Source organism: Lichenostomus cassidix, chromosome 5 (genome assembly GCF_008360975.1).
Source record: "Lichenostomus cassidix isolate B80296 chromosome 5, HeHo_3.0, whole genome shotgun sequence".
Classification (NCBI taxonomy): domain Eukaryota; kingdom Metazoa; phylum Chordata; class Aves; order Passeriformes; family Meliphagidae; genus Lichenostomus; species Lichenostomus cassidix.
This window is the reverse complement of record NC_139486.1, coordinates 22343407-22363012: the sequence shown is the minus strand read 5'-3', so window position 1 is coordinate 22363012 and position 19606 is coordinate 22343407. Positions and strand designations below refer to the sequence as shown.

Sequence of the window (19606 nt, the reverse complement as noted above, 5' to 3'; positions counted from 1 at the left end):
CAAGCCTTAAGGAGAGGGGAGCAGCACTGTGAGGTTTAATTTAGGATATACACAATTAGCGTGGCAGCAACGAAATGGAGGAGTTTGGGTACCGAATTTATTTGTTGTCCATTCAAAATAAAATACGATAACCAAGCAACTAAAGGTTACGTATATACCAAGGGCTGCCCCGCCGGCAGGTGAGGGATTTGCACTGGCTGCACTGGCGACAGCAGCCCCAGCGCAAACCCCCCGAGGGGCAGGCAGCGCCGCGGCACTCGCAGGCGGGCGGGGCGCGGGGCTGGCCCGGCCGGGCTGCCGGCGCTCGGCGGCGCGGAGCCACGCCCGCAGGCGGGGCGGGCGGAGGAAGTGGCCCGGGGAGGCCGGAAGCGGCGCTGACGAGGGCTGGCGGAGCGGGGCGCTGGCCGGTGAGCGGGGTCGTGGGGAGGCCCGGCGGGAGGCGGCGCGGCCGGGGCGGTGAGGAGAGGTTCTCCCGGGTTTTCCCGTTGAAGCTCGGGGGTGTCGGGCAGAAATAGCGGCGTCTCCCCAGAGGAGGGAGTCGGTGCGGCCGGGTCGCTGAGGACTAATGGAGGCGGCCTGCGGCAGTGGGTAGTTCAGCGGGATGGAGGTGCGGATGTTTCTGAGCCCGGTGGGGAGAAAAATCCCACACCCGCAAGGCACGGGAAGGAAGAGGCGGGTTGCGAGGTGAGGGATTTAGCCAGGGCTTTGGAATTGGCACGTTGACGACCCTGAGGTGTAGGGGTGGTGTTTTTCGGCAGTAGAAGCTGGGGTTTGGTCTCATACACCCTGTTCTAAGGAGCACAGGGTCCCGCATGTTTTGCTGCTGAAGTGATGCTGGCTTGCAGACTATCTGTTTTACTCCCACCTTTGCTGCTTGTATACTTTTTTTGAAGAGTCAATCTGTCAAGCAGGCTAACCCTTCTCTGTGGCTTACTGATGCCTGGTAGCAAAAACTAGTTGCAGGCTTCCATACCCTTCGGGATGTGTAATTGAGCATGCTGCTAAAGCACAAAAGATGCAACCTTAAGGCCTTTTCAGACACAGAGCACTCGACCCAACTGCTGCAGTAGAGAGATCTGTGCCACCATGGCTAGAAGAGGGATTTAACCCTTGCAAAAAGAAGTGAGTGTTAACCCAGAAAGTGACAGTTGTCCTGTATTGGGACCTTCCAGGCAACTCCGAAGTAAGTGTCTAACTTGGTTAATGTTGCAAAGGCTATAGCGTACTACAGTCCAGTCCAGTTGGTAGCAGTATTTATATCTGGTGCTAATTGTTGTCATTTTTAGCAGGTGCTGCCAATGGATGAGCTGGTGCATGACTTGGCCTCAGCTTTAGAGCAGACTTCAGAGCAAAACAAACTGGATGAGCTATGGGAAGAGATGGCCCTAAGTCCACGGCAGCAGCGGCGTCAGCTTCGCAAGAGACGGGGTCGTAAACGACGCTCAGACTTCACACATCAGGCAGAGCATGCCTGCTGCTACAGTGAGGCCTCGGAGTCGAGCTTGGACGAAGCGGTCAAGGATTGCCGTGAGGTGCTGACAGCTAATTTCAGTGACTCTGATGACATGGCAATGGTCAAACGACACCCAGCTCTTAGTGCCACCCTGAGGAGCAAACAACACTTGTGGCATGAGTCAGACTCCTTTACAGAGAATGCACCCTGTCGACCTCTCAGACGCCGTCGGAAAGTCAAACGTGTGACATCAGAGGTGGCTGCCAGTCTCCAGCAAAAGCTCAGGGTGTCAGAGTGGAACTACGAGAGGGGCTGCAGGTTCAAGTCAGCCAAAAAACAGCGTCTTTCACGCTGGAAAGAAAACGCCCCTTGGACATCATCCAGTCATGGCCTTTGCGAGTCAGGAGAGAACAGGCCCTTCCTCAGCAAAGGGGGAAGGAAGGAGCGGATGGAGTGTGAAGCTGATGATCAGAAACAGGGCTCAGATGAAAACATGTCGGAATGGTGAGATCTCGGTTTCTTCCCTGTGCTAGTCAGATGGCCAGCTTGCTTGCAAATGCTGTGCCTTGCTTTTTGAAGTTCTTAAAATTATTCAGTGCTGTTCTCTTTTGGAAGAGGAGAAATATCTCAGCTGCTTCTAAACTGTAGATTTTTTCCAAGTCTTTTCTGTCAGTACTGTATGATGACCAGAACTCTTCCTTGAAATGCTGGCAAGCTGGTAGGTTTCTGGCTCCTTACACAAGGAGTCTTCTGAAGTGTCTGTGGCCTTGCAGCTATGAAGTGGCATGCTTTTGGCCTATGGTTTGGAGAGTAAACCCACAGTTACCACTTGTGTTGCGTGATTGATATGAACTAATCTCAGTTTCTTGTTTTCAGCATTTACTGTAAGTAGTAGTAGATGACAGATCAGATCTCCCATCATTACTGCTAGCCCTCTGTGCAGGTACTGTGTGAACCTCAGTCTAAGTACCTTGCTTGCAGTTCTACATCTCTGCTCTTGACCTGATCCTGAAAGCCTAGCTATGGGGGGGGGAATGTGGTGAGACGATGAAGAAGTTGAGGTGAACTTATGTTACTAGCAGGATAAGCCTGTGCAAACAGCAGAGTGATATCTTTGTCCAGTTTTGAAGAACTTTGATGAATTTGTGGCAGAATCACATACAAAGGATTAAAATGAGATATTTAAATGTCATGGTCTGAATTTGTTTTGCCCTTGGGAATTTTTTCCCCCAGCTGTGACTTTTATTCTCTCTGTTGAAGGTTTGGGAAACTGCTTCTCTTCAAAGAGATTTTTCAGGTTAGAAAAGAGGCAACTGCTAAGAATCAAATGGAGGAGATTTCTTAATGAATGCCATACAGAGAACAAATGTGATTGCTTATTTTCTAATTATCATTGTGTAAGAACAGCAGACATTAAGGAGACATTTAAAACTAACAAAAAGTATTCTTTTTCATGAAACATGAGTTTTGGAACTCCTCTGCAGGACATTTTAGAAGTCAAAATTTGAGTATGTTCAAAAGGGAGGTGTGGACCATAGGTTCATCAGGGGCTGTTAAACATTACCATCCAGATGAAAGATCTGGCTCAGGAAGTCCTTAAACTGCTGACTGCTAAAAGCTAGAGGAATATAGAGAGGAGTCTGCATTTGTCGTGTTCTCATGTTCTTTTCTCAAGCATTCACTGTAATAGTCACTGTCAGACAGAGGGTAGTGGGTTTGGAAAGTCTGTTTGATACGATATTATTGTTCATAGATAGATGTTCATTTAAGTGTTGTGACAGTCTAGCTCCTGCAGTTTGTCAGAGTAAGCATGTGGCACTTCATTATTATGGCCTTGTGGATAGTAGGTGGAAGTGCAAACTTCTCAATGGTATTTTCTGGGATACTGTGAAAAGCTCAAGTTCTAGTACATCTTCACTGTCCTGGTCCAGGGAATCACTGTTGCATTTTCACTCGGTCGGTTATGATTTGTAGCATGTAACTGTTACAGGGTTGTCGCTTTTTGCTTTTAAGAGTGGCTGTTGTTGCTGAAGAGTGGGTGTGAAGTGGGGCTTTAAAAGAAACATGTGGATAGAAACTTTTTGTTACTCGTTGTCAAAGCAGTTTTCTTTTCGGAGCTGTTTGCTCGTAGTCCAGGAAAAGAAGTGTACTACGTAGCTCCTGAACGTTGCATGTTGGTGGTGATGGGCTGAGAGGTACCCTTACTAGATGTGGCAGTGATGGACAGTGTTCCTTGAGCTGCTTTTTTTTCCACTAGTCAGAGTCTGTTCTATCATGTCAAACTTGAACTTAAACCAGCAGGCTTCCATCCAGCCTTTATTTGTGCCAGCCTTGGAGAGAGTAAATAAAGAGCTGTGTCCAGACTGTTACTTGAGGACCATGCTGGGAGATGGCTTTGTTCTGTCTCAGTTGTCCCTTGCTCTCAAACTAATTATTGTGCAAGTGTATGCATCAAATGACACTTACCATCTGCTGCCAAATCCTTGGGATTCTCTCTGGAAAGCTAGTGCTTGGAATATTTGACCTCTCCAACACCACATGTGTGATCTGTGCTATGACTCACTAGGGAGAGCCACAGTTGGAGGGAGGAATACACACAACCTTCTTCACTGCAGAGTATCCCTCACGGCTGTGAAGGATCATGCTTTGGTCTCTGCTGCTCTAAATATAACACTGCTGCTGGCTGCAGAGTGAAACTGGCTGTGCTTGCCTCACTCCCACTGTGCTCTAGCTGTTTTTCCTGGTACAGTAAGAGAAGTACTTTCCACAGATGTATGACGAGGGCATATTCTGAGGAAGGGAGAAGAAAATTGTTTGCCTTAGGAGAGTGAATGGTGTGGTTGTCGTCACAGGCCGATGGGAAGAAAGGTGACTGATGCTGCTTTTGGGACTTAGAAGCTATCTGGTGATCAGGTGATTTACAAAACTTTCATACTGAACTGGTTCCACTACTGTTCGCTCCTCTAGGAGTAGGGAATGTCAAAAAATTAGATGGGTTTTCAGGCAAGCTAAGTTGTATATTCAGCATGGATTTTTTTTTTTTTTTTTTTTTTACCTTTTACCTGCCCTCCACTGACACTTGCTTTAGTTTGTTATGCAGGAAAAAGTCTGTAAAGCTGAAATAGCCAGTATTTTCTCTGCTTTCTAGAAGGCTTCTTATCCTAAGTCAGGTCAAAAACCTACTGTATTCAGTTGATAAACTCCCAGTCGCTGAGAAAGTCTTGGATATGGATTCTTAATGAGGAGATAGTTTTTTTTTATAGTGAGACTATGCCCAGTCTTTTCCTGGAGGAAGATGAGCTGCAGTATCGTGATTCAAAGTGTGCATGAAATGAAATCTTTGAAATTGTTTGCCAAACTTGGCAAAAGGTGAACACAAATTGAGAGAAGGATGGATGTGCAGGAACACAATGAGGAAATGATGATGGTTTTGAATTGGGTAATGACATGACCCAATGCCTGATCTATAAATAATTGTGGAAACAGCAGAGGAAACAAGTGGTTTCAGTTTAAGCAGTTATTTGTATATTTGTAGAAAGGTGACAATGAATGTTAAGACTGTTAGAAGTAACATGCCTTTCTGTCCCTGAATGTTCTGAGATTCCCTGCAGCCATAATAAAACAAGGGCAAATTATATGTTGAGTGCTGAAGTTCTTTCTCTTGTTGGTCTAAGCTGAGTACTTCCAGAATGGTCTGGGTTTGGTTTGAGGACAGAACAAAGCATAGTACTAGAGCTGTCTGAAAAATGACTTTGAATGGTGTGTTTACTTGTGAAAGATATGCAGTTGGTCTCATCTGTTTTCAAGTACCAAAAGTCTTAATGTGACTTTTTCAAACTGGGGATTCTACTGACCCACCAATACCATGAGATTTCGCTGGTTTAATGCTGATGTGTTTGTTGTGGTTTAACCCAGAGGGGCAGCTCAGCTCCACACAGCCGCCTGCTCACTCCCCCGCAGCGGGATGAGGGAGGAAAATGGAAGAGTAAAAGTGAGAGAACTCTCTTCTTGAGGTAAATTTGGTTTAATAGATAAAGCAAAAGCTATGTGTTCAAGCAAAGCAAAACAAGGAATTCACCACTTCTTATCAGCCAGCAGGTGTTCAACCATCTCCAGGAATGCAGAACTCCATCATTTGTAACATTATTTGGGAAGACAAACACCATAATTCCAAATGTCCCTGGCTTCATTCTTCTTTATCCCAGCTTTTATTGCTAAGCATGACATTATATGATGTAGGATATCGCTGTGGTCAGTCAGGGTCAGCTATCCAGTTGTGTACCTTCCCAGCTTCTTGTGCATCCCCAGCCTGCTGACTGGCAGGGCAGTGTGAGAAACAGAGGCAGACCTGGCACTGTGAGTGCTGCTCAGCAATAACTAAAACTGTCTGTGTTAACAGCACTGGTTACAAATCCAAAACATAGGACCATAGTGCTACTATGAGAAAAATTTAACTCTATGCCAGCCAAAACCAGTAAGAAATATTCTGACCTGAGAATGTGACCATCACTCATCCTGAGTGTGCAGTTAAGTTGCCTTACCCTTTGGAAGGGAGCTGCTTTGATGATAGCCTGCAGTGGCACTTGTGAGTCTGGCTAAGCTGATGAATTGGAGGCCAGTCTCCCTATAAAAAAAAATAAATAAAATTCCTCTCTCTTGGAAGGCAAGTGACAAAGACAGAGTGTTCAGCTTCCCCTCCTTCTCCAGCCCAGCCTGACCTTCTGCAGCCCCTTGGTGCCTCTTGTTTTCTTATTTTTATAGAAAATCAATATCCCTCCTGACACAAACAATAGCTCAGGCAAAAGAATAAATGGGGGAAACCTGAGATCTCTGTCCATCACCTCTCACTTTAACTTCCCCAAACTATTTAATTATAAGCGCGCTTTGCTCCAGGTGTTTGCGACAGTGAAATTGCTAAATGAGGACCATTTTAACCAAAGATTGGGTGATCAATAACACTCTATAGCAGTAGCTTGTTGGATCAATAGCATTCATTATTTCATGGTTAAGGTAAGTAGCCTCCTTTGCAAGTGGAGGTCATTAATCAGTGCTTACTGGACCTGCAGAAGGGCCTGCACAGGAGTCTAGTTCGTGTTCAGCCCTGAAGTGTAAAAGGAGTGGTGAAGAGGGTAAGATCCCTAAAAGTTTGTTCCAGTAAAGCACTGGCAGTGATGCTTATCTATGAGGAACTAAAGACCTCTCAGTGCAACAGGATGCTTAAAGTACTGTTAAAATTAAATTTTGTCAGTGCTTTTTCCTTTCTCGGGCGTCTTTCCCAAGGGTGCTAAAACCCTTATGAAGTCTTCACATCTGCAACTTGTGAGGATTGTTAATCTGAGCTATCAAAAGGGAATGCAGGCACGCTAAGAGATTGGCCCAGGGTCATGCAGTGAGTTGGTAGGAGAGCTAGGGGTGAATTGCTGTGGTGTATATGTGGGAGGGTGAATGGATGGCCAAGCTTTGTAATGGATTAATTTGGAATTTGACATTAACTTACATGCTGAAATGTGAGAATGATGTACAGATTGTTCATCCTTTAAGTATAAATGGCCTTTATATAATGATGAAAATGCAGAGTTTTAGATATCCAGCATGATGAGTTGACTTGGCTGTACTTTAGAGTGCATTGTCTAAGAGCAATAATACGCTCACAAAATAGGGTTTTATTCTGTGCCTGCAATTCTTTGGAGCGACATATTTTGTGGTCCCTCATCATTCAGCCTTTTAATTCAGGGGGCTTCGAGCTGATATTGATTTCTAATATGATCCAATTTCCCTGGAAAAGAGGAATCCAGAGATATGTTCAAGCAGCCTTCCCTGATTGGAGACTGATTCTAGTGCTGACGTACGCCTGATTGGCATCTAACGTCTTAGTGCTGAGAGGGTTGGCCATAAGTAGTTTGTGCTTGTCCTGGTATCTCTCAGCTAAATCGGAGCAGGTTTTGCCTGAAGTGTCCAAGGAATGATTTAATGTCAGCACTAAAGCTTTCAGATGCTTGGGACTGACATGAGCTTGTACTTCTGCTACAAATACTCATCCAATTTTGCAGTCAATTAATGGCTTTCTACACATTAATTTCTAGATTTATTCTTTTGTTCAAGAATTAAATCTCCCCTAAATGCTTCAGCAAATGCAAAGCATGCTATAACAAGGTTGCATTCAGCAGCAGCAAGTCATGTTGTGCTAAGGTACTTAGCTGGGGATTGTAAATGTTGCAGCTGCGCAGCACTCCAGATAAAATAAAAGTTGCTCTTTGGGGGGGAGGGTGTGTCTTTGTGTGACAGTGCAACATTTTTGAGGAAAAGGAATATGAAGTAGAAACCTTCAGAGGGTTTTCAGTAGTTGTTATGTGACCTAAGGACAGTTTTTAACTGCGCTTAATTTCTTGGTGAGTATTCCAGACAATGTTATAGTTAGGTTATTAATTCTAGTACCTGAGGCAAATGCCATTTTATTAATTATGTCTTGATAACTTAGAACTAAACTAAATACAGGATTCTACTCATTTTCAAGCAATGCAGCATTGATAGGTTTTAACAGGAAGCAGTTACATTCTGTCCTAGAACGAGTCATGTATCTGAAATGCAGTTTTTGTGAGACATGTAAAGCATTTTGGTCTTGGAGAAGCTAGTAAAATGTAGTAGAGTGGGTTTTGTTTTGTGCCTGCTGCAATTGTAACCATGTTTTTTTTTTTTTTAATTTGTTTTTGTTCCAGTGAAACCAGCAGTGTATGCAGCAGCAGTGATACTGGCCTGTTTACCAATGATGAAGGCCGCCAAGGTAAAAAGTGTCCTGTGATTTTCCTCACGTGCTGCTGGGGAGTTTTTCTTACTTTCTTTACAAATGCATAGAAAGATCTATGTTTGAAGAGAGACAGAGAGGGAATTATGTGAGAAAAATCAGTGGCAGGGAGAGGCTAGAAATTAAGAAATGAGAGGAGGGTTACAAGTGTATGATTTTCATAACACTACACTACACTTTTCCTTCTGAAATACTTTGCATATCTGATCCATAATATTTGCAACATAATTGTGGGAAGGCACAGACATAGAAGAGAAGTTTGAGAGCTCTTTGTAAGGAAGAAGCACAGCTTATGATTTGTTTCTATAGGTGTTTCAAGTATTGTCTACATACCATTAGTGCCTGAATCTGTTAGTTGTTTTCTCTATTGGTAGGAAGAGAAAATGGGAAAAAAAATTTTCTTAGTACTGACAAGTCACCTGATAGACTGTGCTAAGAAGATGATGGTAATACATGATAGGTTTTATTTCTTTAAATATGTGCTCCTCCCTTGCAGTGCATTAGCTGAACTTGGGATTTTCAATGTCTGTTGTAGAAATGGTTTCTTAGGAGTTTTGAGTGTGAAGTGCATCTGGTTTTATTTATCAGTGACAGCACAGTGTCCATTTGACGGGGGATGTGGCAGAAGTAAGTGTGAAATAGGTTGTAGTAGGCACATAGGCATTGAGGACTATTATATTTGGAGCATGTGGAACGTGATCCTAGAGACCTGCAATTTTGTGCACTCTGATTCTGTCACATTTCACAAGCTAAGATTTGGATGAGCTCTCTACTGGGAATATATGAGTGCTAAAGGAAGTAGCACTGGTAGCTCAATAGGAAATGCTGCTTCCACTAGCTTATTATAGGCCCAGGTACCTGTGTGAGGCAACACAATGATAGCATTTGAGGCTGTAGGATCTATCTGTTGTGGTCTTAGGTGAGAATAATATTTTTCTTAAGAGTAGGGATTTCAAATATCAGTTTTGACCTTTGCTGGAAAATAACTGTTTCCAGTCCCTGGTTCTTCAAAAGCAGCACAAAGGTAGAATCTTTTGCTCTCTCTTTTTACTGATGAATGTTTGGGGGGAGCTGAAATTGGTGAGCACTTGTATCTCATCTGACAAAGCAGAGTGGTGACTGAAGTGTTTTACTTCATCACCCGAGACAAGATTGATGGAGTCTGGGTAGTGTGTATATATATACATGTCTATATGCTTGCCCTATATACTTGCCCTGATTTTATATCCTGTTTTAGGCAGTAATTTTTGGCTGCTACTAGAAGTAGGATGCTCAATATACAGGAACATGTAGAAATATGACTTAGGTAAATTAATAAAATCCAATTACAGCCTTCCCTGCCTAGGTATTAGAAGAGGTTTGACATCCTCGTCATCAGGTCTGTCTCTGTTCAAACAGTTTATACTATGATAGCTTTCTGGCCAAGATATTTTAGCTTACAGTTATGTTTAAAGGGTTAAAAATATTGTTGCACTTTCAGGCTAAATAAAACATATCTCATTTTCATTTTTTTTTTTTTTGACAAATTCTAGTCATAAAGTGAATAAAAAACATCTGCTCTCCATGTCAGTGAGACAGAGAGAACACAAATTTTTTTTTTGCCACAGATCCTCATCCTAGAAATAGTTTTCCAGCACAATTCCAAACTGAATAATGGGAAATTTAAGCTGTCAACGTTCATAAATAAATAATGAGGTTACCTCATGTAATATTTCTGCTGTTGCTAGTTAAATAAATTGTCTTTGCAATTGCACATACCAGCACACTTCTGTGAGCAGAGAATGATCCTAATTTGTAATTTGATTGTAAGGTGGAGTTTTTTTGGTTTTATACTTGCTATGCTCATTGGGATCTCTCACAGTGAAAATTACTGCAGCATTAGTATATGATTCTGATCATTAAAGTTTGTCTTGAGAAAACAGTGATTAGAGGTATGACAGGGCACTCTGCTCCTAGACCCAAATGTGTAGCAATAGTTTTGCACAAATTATGATTTTTTAGAAGAACTATCCAACATTACTTAGTTTAACTGGAGATGGGATATTTTTATTTTGAGATATAACTGGTAGGTCAACTTGATACATGACAGAAAGAAAAAACAGTGTCAGAGCTTTGAGGTCAAGTGTTCTGGCTGTCCTACCTGTTGCTGGTTGGAATTGGTTTTGTGAGTTGCTCTTTCTGTTATGTGTACGATTGCAACATTCTCACTAGGATGAGATTTTTTTTCTTTCTTGTACTCTTTTTCCTTTTTCTTTTTTTCATGGCAAGATGTGTGGGTAGGCATAATGGACTTTGGTCAGGAATAGTGTAACTCAGAGAGGAGAGGAGAGTAAGTGGGGGTGCTTGAGTTGAGACTTAACAGTAGGCAAATGAGAATTTTCCCTAAGGTAGGTATGTTAGTTTTTTAAGGCAAGATGAAGTACCTTGCAATTACATGGGGCTGTTTGTGAGTTGGGCTACTGAAAAGCTATATGTGTCAGGTTCTTTGCCCTTCTTCTGCTTGTTTTTCATACTCTGCTCATGTGCTACTGCTCTCAGGGAACTTTTGGCTAGACAGATGTACTATGAACAGTGTCTGATGCAATTCAGTTTTGGACTGCATTAACTACAGTGACCCAGCTTCATGGAGACTTTGGTCGTTACTGATGCATTCTAAGAAATTTTGATTGAGAGCAACTCTCAGCATGGTTAGTACTTAGAGTGGCCATTTCTCATAGTTACGTGTTTTCCTCTTAGTTGCTGTCTTAGGAGACCAGGGGTCTTTCTCATCATCGTTTGCTTACTCTGTGAGCCTTGTCTTGTGAAGTGAGCCTCCTACTTGTGAAGTCTCTCCTGTGACAGCTTATAACAAGTGCCAACTGATTGGCCTTTACCAGTGTTGCAGTAATTACTTCAGAGAAAGAGTTCTGCATAAGACATCACGCAACATTGAACTAAGGTTGATGAGATGCAGTAGCAACAGAGTGCTAAACCTGCCCTAGGCAGGTCTATAAAGAGGCTTTGTTCTATAGGGAAATTCTGTAGGCTGATGAGTTGGATAGTTTAAAGCATTTAGCGAGGCTCCATAGTTACTGAGGTTCATTGAAACAGAATACAAATATAAGGCTCTTCAAGAAGGAATTCCTAATGAGACTTCAGCTGTTTCACATTCAGAAATGCCTACTTGTGTTTTGAGGGACTGTTACAGGGCAAACTGATGCTATTTGTGACTAATTCCATCCTATTTCTTTAGGAGATGATGAGCAAAGTGATTGGTTTTATGAAGGAGAATGTGTTCCAGGATTCACTGTCCCCAACCTTCTTCCCAAGTGGGGAGCTGATCACCGATCTGAAGTGGAGAGGATTGACTCAGGCCTGGACAAGCTCTCAGTTTCCACCTTTCTTTTGCCCTCACGGCCAGCTCAGAGAGGTGAGGTCTATTAGGAATGCCATGTGTTTGAGAACTTTTGATGGCAAGAGTAGATTCTGTTCATAGGTGTTGCATTTAAGCTGGTATTGGTGATCTGTCTTCTTTTTTTTTTTTTTTTTAAGATCCAGTTAAGAAAAAGCTGTACTATTGGAGAGTTTTATGAAATGTTCATACCACCTGCTTGCACTCCTGAGTCTTCCTTTTTTAAAAAATAAGGATTTTATTTGATTTGTGAATAAAGTGACATATCTACATCTTTGAAATTGAAAAACAAGAGACACAGAATCTGATTTAATTACTGAACTAAGGGGTTTTCTTGGTGGCTTTGTCAGGAAGAATCTTATGTGTTTATTGCTCAGTTTTTCTGCATTTGGTTTTCAGGATTTCATGCTCGTCTGAATCGCCTTCCAGGAGCTGCTGCCCGTTGTCTCCGTAAAGGTCGGAGGAGGCTGGTTGGCAAGGTATGCCCTTTTGAAAGATGGCAGTTTTATATTTCCAATTCTGATCAGTCCTGAAGTACTATTGTAAGATATGTAAATTGTTTTCTGCAGAAAGTGGTCCTGTATATTTTTTGTTTCATGTATTGTTTGATTTGTTTAACTGCTTTGAGTGTCAGAAGGTGATTGAGTGACTAAGTGGATTTTAAGGCACATTTGGAATGGCAAAGACAGTTGATCAGCACTAAAGGCAGTATGAAAGGAAGCCTGAAGAAGAATGACAGGTAGCATAAATATCAAGAAGATTTAGACAGAATGTAGGGGAAAATGATGATGCCATGAGACTTCTGCATGCTCATCTGAGGCTGCAAAGGCAGAGAGGTGGCTCAAAGGTGAAGGAAGGCCAAATTTTAGATAGAGAAGCAGACTGATATGAATGGCAGCAGAGGAAGGTGGTTTTAGCAGTTACATTTTTAGAGGGAAGACAGGAGAATAAAAAGGTATATGCAATAAATGCAGACAAAGCTACCTAAAGCCATTGACTAGTTTTATTACATGTAGGGCAAACAACAAAGTATCAGTCCTATTTCCAACAGAACAAACAATTCTTTGCAGATGTCTGTCTGAAAGAGAGTGATATACCTGGTTGGGTTTATCATGGAGTGTTGAGTGCTGCTGTTTGTTGAAAAAGATGATTTTGGGAAGGAAGGTGTTGGTTGTGTTGGTTGTGATGTTCTCTGAGCTTTTGAAAACATTGGCTTAAGTTCTGAGCTGACTGGTTGTAGTCTGCTAACAAAGTGTGTTAGAGGGGCCTGAAGTCTGGAGGAGTGCGACAGCTGCCTTCTGTTCAGTCATACTTGAAAGATTCTTGTTTGCCCCTTCTTTCTTCCACTCACCTTGCTTAATTGTAACTGGCATTCAAAATATGAATTCTCAGCTGGCAGGAAACTGACTTTAGGTAGGGTTCCTCAGGCCACCTGCGAGTAACTGGGCCTGGCGGCACAGCTCTAATGATCCACATGAGAAGGATAATATTTACTTGTTTAATTCATCTTCATCACCTTAAAGGGATCTTTGTCATTTGCAGCGGAGGTCACTGCTTCCCCTTCCCCATCTCTCTCAAAATTGTAATCATAAATAATGAGTTTCATTCAGAGCTCCCCGCCAGCGAGCTGCTAATTACCAAAAGTATGGCTTGTAATTTACACAGTAATAAACTGTAACTTTAAACATTATGGCACTTTAAGTTAACAATTTTCCTGCTGTAACAAATAGTCCTCTTTCACCCCTGCTGCTACAGCTGCCCCCAAACTTTGAGTGTGTTTTGCCTGTGTATCTGGCACAAACATACCTTACCTGTAAAAGACTTTTACCCTCATCTTCAGCCCCTTCCTGCAAAGTCTGCTTCTTTCTTGGAGGGAGCTGCTATGCAGATATGAACAGCTGGTGCTTCAGGCTGTGTGTATGTGTGTGCCAGCATCGAGCACATACATAGCGCAGCATCTTGCAGGAAGTAACATCCTCCCAGAGCAAGTAGTTTCTCCTAGAACCTACTTTTTCTTTAGTTGCTGGAGGTCCTGCTGCTGAATTGCTGCTTTGAGAAAGGGCAAAAGCGTCATGCTTTTGCTCCTTATTTTATTCACTGGTGGTTGGTGAATCCTTACTGTTAGTGGAACAGTGTAGTGTCCTATCTCTCAGCCTGTTTCTGGCCCAACTGATCCCAGTAATGTGGAGAGAAGCACTTCCCAGCCATCTTCCCTGCTTTCATGCATCTTCGTGCTGCATACTTTGTATTAGTCCAGTCCCTGGTGTGCCCCCTGCAAGCAAATATCACTAAAAATAAAAACCAAGCCTCATAAATAAAATTGAATTATTTTCTGCCATTCTAATTAGTTAAATCGTCTCAGCTGAAGTTCTGAAAGGAAGGAGTGAGCATGTTTAGTTGAGAGCAGGCTGGTAAGAAAAGAATGTGACCCAGGGGAGTAAGATTTGTTCCTGCTGACAGCAGCAAGCAATTCTCTGCTCACTGTGTGAGAGTTTACAACCTTTTACCTGTCTTTGTGTTTCAGGAGACCTCCATGAGCACCCTGGGCACCGAGAGGCTAGGTCATATTGTTAGTGATCCACGCCAGAAAGAGTAAGGCCCTTAACAGCTGTTGTATAGAACTTTGGGAGGGGAGGAAGAACTGTAGGGTTCTCTTCCCTTCTGGGGTTGAAGGACATGAAGAGCTGGGTGAAAACTTCAGTATAACCTGTGGAATGGGAGACAGTATTCTGCTGATGGCTTCTCTGTTACTTGCAGTTGCTGACTTCCCCTTTGTTTTATATATTTGTTTTTATAAGGCTGCCCCAGTGTATGGACACTACTCAAATGCCTTTTTGTTTGCAGTCAGCTTTTGCTTTCATCCTCCCTTATAACATGCCATTGCAGTAACTGCAGATCTTTTGGACCTTAAGACTGAGCCCCATATGTTCGTTTTTTAAAATGCTTCTGTGTGGAGCCACACTATGGGTGCATGTCCTGACTGCAGAAATGATGCTGGCAATGCAGCTCTGAAATTGCTTTTTCCTTCTTTGGTGTTCTGTCTCCTTCCCCAGTTTTTGTATTTAAATTGTATTCAGCACTGGAAGTAGTCATGGTGCCTATCCTTTGGCATCTCCCTAATGTTATTCTGGGGAATGGGTAGGTAAGGATGGCACCTCTTGACTGTAATGCAGTGGGTCCAGCCTTCACCAGCTGTTGATACCTAATTTTTTTCCTTGGATCTGAAATTTGTTGTTTTTAATATGAGTCCTGATGATGTTTAATCTTTTTCCTTCTCCCTCCATCTTTGTTCTTCCCTTCCCCTTCTTCTTGCCCCCAACCCTCCTTTTTTTGTCCCCCATGCTCATTCTTTGGCATTGCTCCCACCTGTCCTTTCGACTCTGACTCCTTCCAGTTTTTGGTTACCATCCATGGGGAAGAGAGATCGCAACAAGGTAAGGTGACTCTGCTCTTCTTTTTTTATTTTCTTGGTTTCCTTTTCTCTAGAAAGAATACAATGCTGACTTCTGATTTCCCACACACTGTGGCCTGTGCACCTGAGGTAAGGCAGTCCTGTCCCTTCTCATTTTGTTAACTGATGTCTTCAGGGCTTTGAACACAACCCATTTTTCAGGCATTATATTGTCTATTTAAACTGAATAGCTCAGGAACTCCTTTTATTTATCTCCCTGTTTCAGGTTAGTGTAGGCCTTCCTTTCTGGCAGTGAGTGGGAGGGAAAATGCCTCTTGACAGGAGGAGCTTTGGCCTCTCAAAATTCCATAAGAATAGGAACAATTTTCTCTTTTGAAATGCTTTGTTTTTCCTTGTTTGGCTCAGGCTTCTACCTGATAGTCTCATCCACAGAAAAGGGAAAAAATGGTGAGCTTAACTGGTGTAGGTAAATAGCAGCTGTAACTGGAAAATGTAAGGGGTGATAAGCAAGAGAAATAGGCATTCTTGTAACTGAAACTCTTGTGCATGCACTTTTATGTTCTCCAGTAAGTCTTTCTTAGCTTCAGTGCTAGAGGTTTTTTTACTTAAGATATAAAAGCTCAGGTTCTTAATAGCAAAGAGCAAAAAAACCAATCTTCCATTTGAGCAGTCAAGTTGTAACAGTGCTCCTGGCCATGCACACTCCTTTCTATTCCTATGCAAGTTGTTTTATGGTTGGTGAGCAGTAGGACTGAAATTTGTTTTACCTTTCAGGTGACTAAAAATACCTGTATGGCAAGAAATAATTTTCAAGCATTTGTGCAATTGTGTATTTTCCATTAATAAAAACATTTTTCTGATTGCTTTTGTATTGCTAAAGATAAGAATAACTACATAAGCTTTAAAATGACCAAAAGTAAATAACTTTTGTTTTTATTAAATGAACTTGAATCAGCCATTCCAGTAACAGAGGGTTCCTGGTGATTCTCTCTACTGTGCAGTTGCAGTGCTACTTCACTGACAGTAAACTAGCAGTCCCACTTAAGGAGGAGCTCCCTGATAGCAGCAGCTTTGTGGTGCATCTTCTTTCTCAGAAAGGTGGAGGGTAAAAGCATAGCACTAAGTTCTGGAGTTGCAAATAGCTTGCATGATGAATCCTGCTACAGGTGTGGATTGTTCCTTTGTCTTTATTTAAAAATGCATCAGTAATCCTAGTAATACAAGAAAAGTGTTCTGGAGATTGGTGTAGCACATTGCAAAGCAGATGGAAATTAATTTCTTGCTTGTGGTGTGAATTATAAATACAGAGGAAATGCCAAATGGAGCTGTAGAGCAGGTACCCCAGAGAAACTGCCAGTCTAAGGCTTCTGTTTACATATTGAGCAAAGTTTGCCCCATATGTTGATTGACTAGATTATTCAATTTCTGTCCTGACCATTAAAAATCCTGACTGTTGCATCTGCAACAAGCTGTCCTGTGCAGGTTTGATGCCCTCAGGATTTGTCTAGTGTGTATCTAGCAGCAGAGCTTAGATTAGCCTGACCATGCATTGTTTTAGAAATATGTTTTAAGCAGTTTGCAATGACAGCTTGTGAGGTTGCTTGGGAGTGGAAGGAGCAACTCACTTGCTGTGGAATTAATTGGGAGCTCATTGTGAGCTTAACCTGGTGTATCTGAATCTTCTAAAGTCTGTTTCGGGAACTACTCTGTGGAAGGTTCTGTGCTTGCATGATTGTGTTATGTGACTTTTTTTCTTGAGTGGGAAGGTAGACAAGAGGCTTTCTGAAGGAGAAGCAGGCTTTTTTCTCATGGCATGCAGCAGTAGAGCACTTACGCTCTTAGTCAACCAGCGTTTTTAATAATGTGAGTTAGAAGAGGAGTGTGCTAAGGCTGTCTGTTGTGAGAAGGTGGTTATGAGATTTGCTGTTTCACCCTTTGTGCTAGCCTTTTGTCTGAAGTGAGAGTCTGTTCTCATCTAGTTTCACCCCTTGAAGTGCCAGAAAGGTCTCTTTATACTGTATGAACAGCTAAAAAAGTAGATCTGAGGAGCTGTATCTGGACCCTATTTCTTTTAATGCTCGGCTTAAATAAAATCTCTTGACTTTCCAGTTCAATCCATTATCTCCTCTGTACTCTCTGGATGTGCTTGCTGATGCTTCCCACCGAAGATGCTCACCAGCACACTGCACTGCCAGGTAACTCCCTTGCTCTGCTCTGTCGGGGTTGTCTCACTTCCCTCTCATGGATGTATTCAGTAGTACTGTGTGATCTGAACAATACTCATGGACCTGTAAGTTAACGCACTTTTCCTTAGGAAAAACATGTTAAAACTTAGTGTAAAATGCGGTAATGCAATAATTGAGAGTCTCAATAAACTAAGCACTTACAGTAAATGAAACAGTGTATGACAGACAGGCAGAACATACTGTTCCTCTAGAATTAACTGTAATCTGTTCTGAAATGTGCAGTGAGTTGCTGCAAGTCTGTTTTATAAGTACAAATGCATGTGGTATCATTGCCCACTATTAAAATCGGAACAAGATGAGAGGAAAAATGCTGACAAACTCATGTGGGTGACATGCTGAACCATTTTGGTATGCTAGGTGTCTAAAATAGACCCTCTGAGCAGATTAAGAATTCACCTGAGGTGACCTCTAATGGCTTGATATCTTTCTCTGTAGCAATAGCTGAAATTTAGATCTGGTCTGGCCAGATGTTAGGTATATTTGAGTCGGCATAGTCCAGGTTAATATACTATTCAGGCACCTTCTGCTGACTAATCCTAAATTAAATTCAAGTGTTGGCCTTAGAGGTGACTCCTGTTTTTGTGCTGCAGGTGACTATCTAAAGGTAAGGTGCCCTTGAGCTCTTTCCCTGTGCAAGTAGACAAAGCCTTGCTTTGGACACAATTCTGCTTATGTGCTTGTACCAGGGACCCAGTCTGAAAGAAATGTCTGGACTTTCAGCTTCATGGCTTTCTTTCCCTTGTTAATTAGCAAATAGAGCATGAAAAATGTACTAAGGTTGGATGTGTCTGAACAGAAGCTTGGCACTCACCCAGCAAAGCCTCTCTTCCCACTGGCTTCTGCAGGGAATTTTGCGATGTCGCACCATGACCTCATGCTGCTGTAGCCAGCATGTTAAAGCTGGAAAAGGGGAGGGAGGAAGAAATCAGCTCTTAAATGTTCAAGTGGACAAGAAGAAAAAAGAATTCAAAAGATTGTGCATCAGCAAATTGATTCCTTTCTGTGCTTTTGCCCCACTCTGGGGATGTTTTCTGCCTGTGAAGCAAGAAGATTGATTGGCTTCTTCATTTTGAGCTAGGATAACCTTTCTTGTGCCTCCAGTGTTTTACTTGGTGCATTACAGAAGTTTGTCTTCCAGGAAGGTGAGCTGGACAAATCCTGCTTGCAAATTCAAACTGGGCAAAATCTCTATGTTTATGATGGTCAGTGAAGGCCCTTTCCAAAGCCAAGCTCTCTGCAAGGAATTTCTAAACCTGGAGGGATTCTGTTTACTAGGTTTTGCTGGGTATATAGTCTAGTTAACCAATTAATATATATGTTTGGTTCCCTACTCTAATGAACAGGTGACTGGTGTCTTGACAAACATAATCACTGATGAATTGTTACTAAGTTGACAGAAAAATTTTACCATCCCAGACATGGTTGTGTTTTTAAATGCCTGGAAACTACTTTCTACTACTTGAGAAAGTAGTTCCTGTTTTAGTATAAAATGTGCTCAAGAACCTTTATAGGAGAAAGAAATACGAAAAGAATTAATGTGTTTTTTGGCCTCATGTATGTGGCAAGGATCGAACTCTTTGGTACAAGGAGCTTGCTTTATGTGAAGAGCTGCTAAGGGCACAGAAGGAAATTGTTCCTTCAGAGAAATGTTTTCTTGACAGTAGTTGTTCTTTAGCTTTTACATGTCAAGCCTACTAGTTAGTAGTCCATTTTCTTACAGGAGGTTCAGGTGATCTCTGTAAGCTCAGGTAAGCTATTGGCCCAGTTAACATGTCATGCCATGAAAAATTGCCTTTCTCTGTTTAGTTTCTACTATCACGGGGTGTGTCCAGTGGAGTATAGTTACTAAGTGGAGTCATTGCTGTGGAAATGTTTTCTTTGTCTCAATGGTGGATTTTGGTACAGTTCATCTGGAAAATTGGTAACCCAGTACTTTTGTTTAAGCAGAGCTGAAGGCCAGAATACTGAGCACAGCTGAGGGTTGAGAAAGAACCTCCTTGACACTGACAAGCCTATGTGGAAGGTTCCTTGGGAAGTCTTATTTGAAAGGCTGTATAAATCGTACACTACCTTTCTTGATTTATGTCTGTGATGAGAAGAGCTTTCATTCAAAGTGTATGCACAGCACTGGGAATTTCACACCCGTCATTAGAAGCAGTTTTGTGTGTGTGGTGACTGTTATCATTAGTGGTATAATTTTATTTTGTGAAACAAGGAGAGTTTTCTGCTTTCTTGCAGTCCTCCCAAGAGATGGCTGGTGTATTAATTTGCTGTATTGCCTTCTGGCTGTTCCCAGACTGTT

General features: G+C 42.2%; 1 protein-coding gene across 11 annotated transcripts in view; it reads left to right on the top strand.

The window, feature by feature from the left end:
- The first annotated feature begins 324 nt into the window (after positions 1-324).
- GPATCH2L (G-patch domain containing 2 like) overlaps positions 325-19606 on the top strand; it is a 39411-nt gene continuing 20129 nt past the window's right edge. Inside the window, exons 1-9 of one of the 11 annotated variants that reach the window (XM_085061727.1) lie at positions 367-407; positions 912-1183; positions 1287-1957; positions 8170-8234; positions 11488-11664; positions 12046-12125; positions 14171-14238; positions 15133-15187; positions 17168-17253. In XM_085061727.1, the coding sequence (XP_084917853.1) occupies positions 1299-1957; positions 8170-8234; positions 11488-11664; positions 12046-12125; positions 14171-14238; positions 15133-15187; positions 17168-17253 (1190 nt within the window). In that variant the 5' untranslated portion in view covers positions 367-407; positions 912-1183; positions 1287-1298. Of the gene's footprint in view, positions 408-439; positions 608-911; positions 1184-1286; positions 1958-8169; positions 8235-11487; positions 11665-12045; positions 12126-14170; positions 14239-15040; positions 15081-15132; positions 15188-17167; positions 17254-19606 lie in introns of those variants that run through there. The other 10 variants (XM_085061726.1, XM_085061728.1, XM_085061730.1 and 7 more) reach the window with 10 other exon arrangements.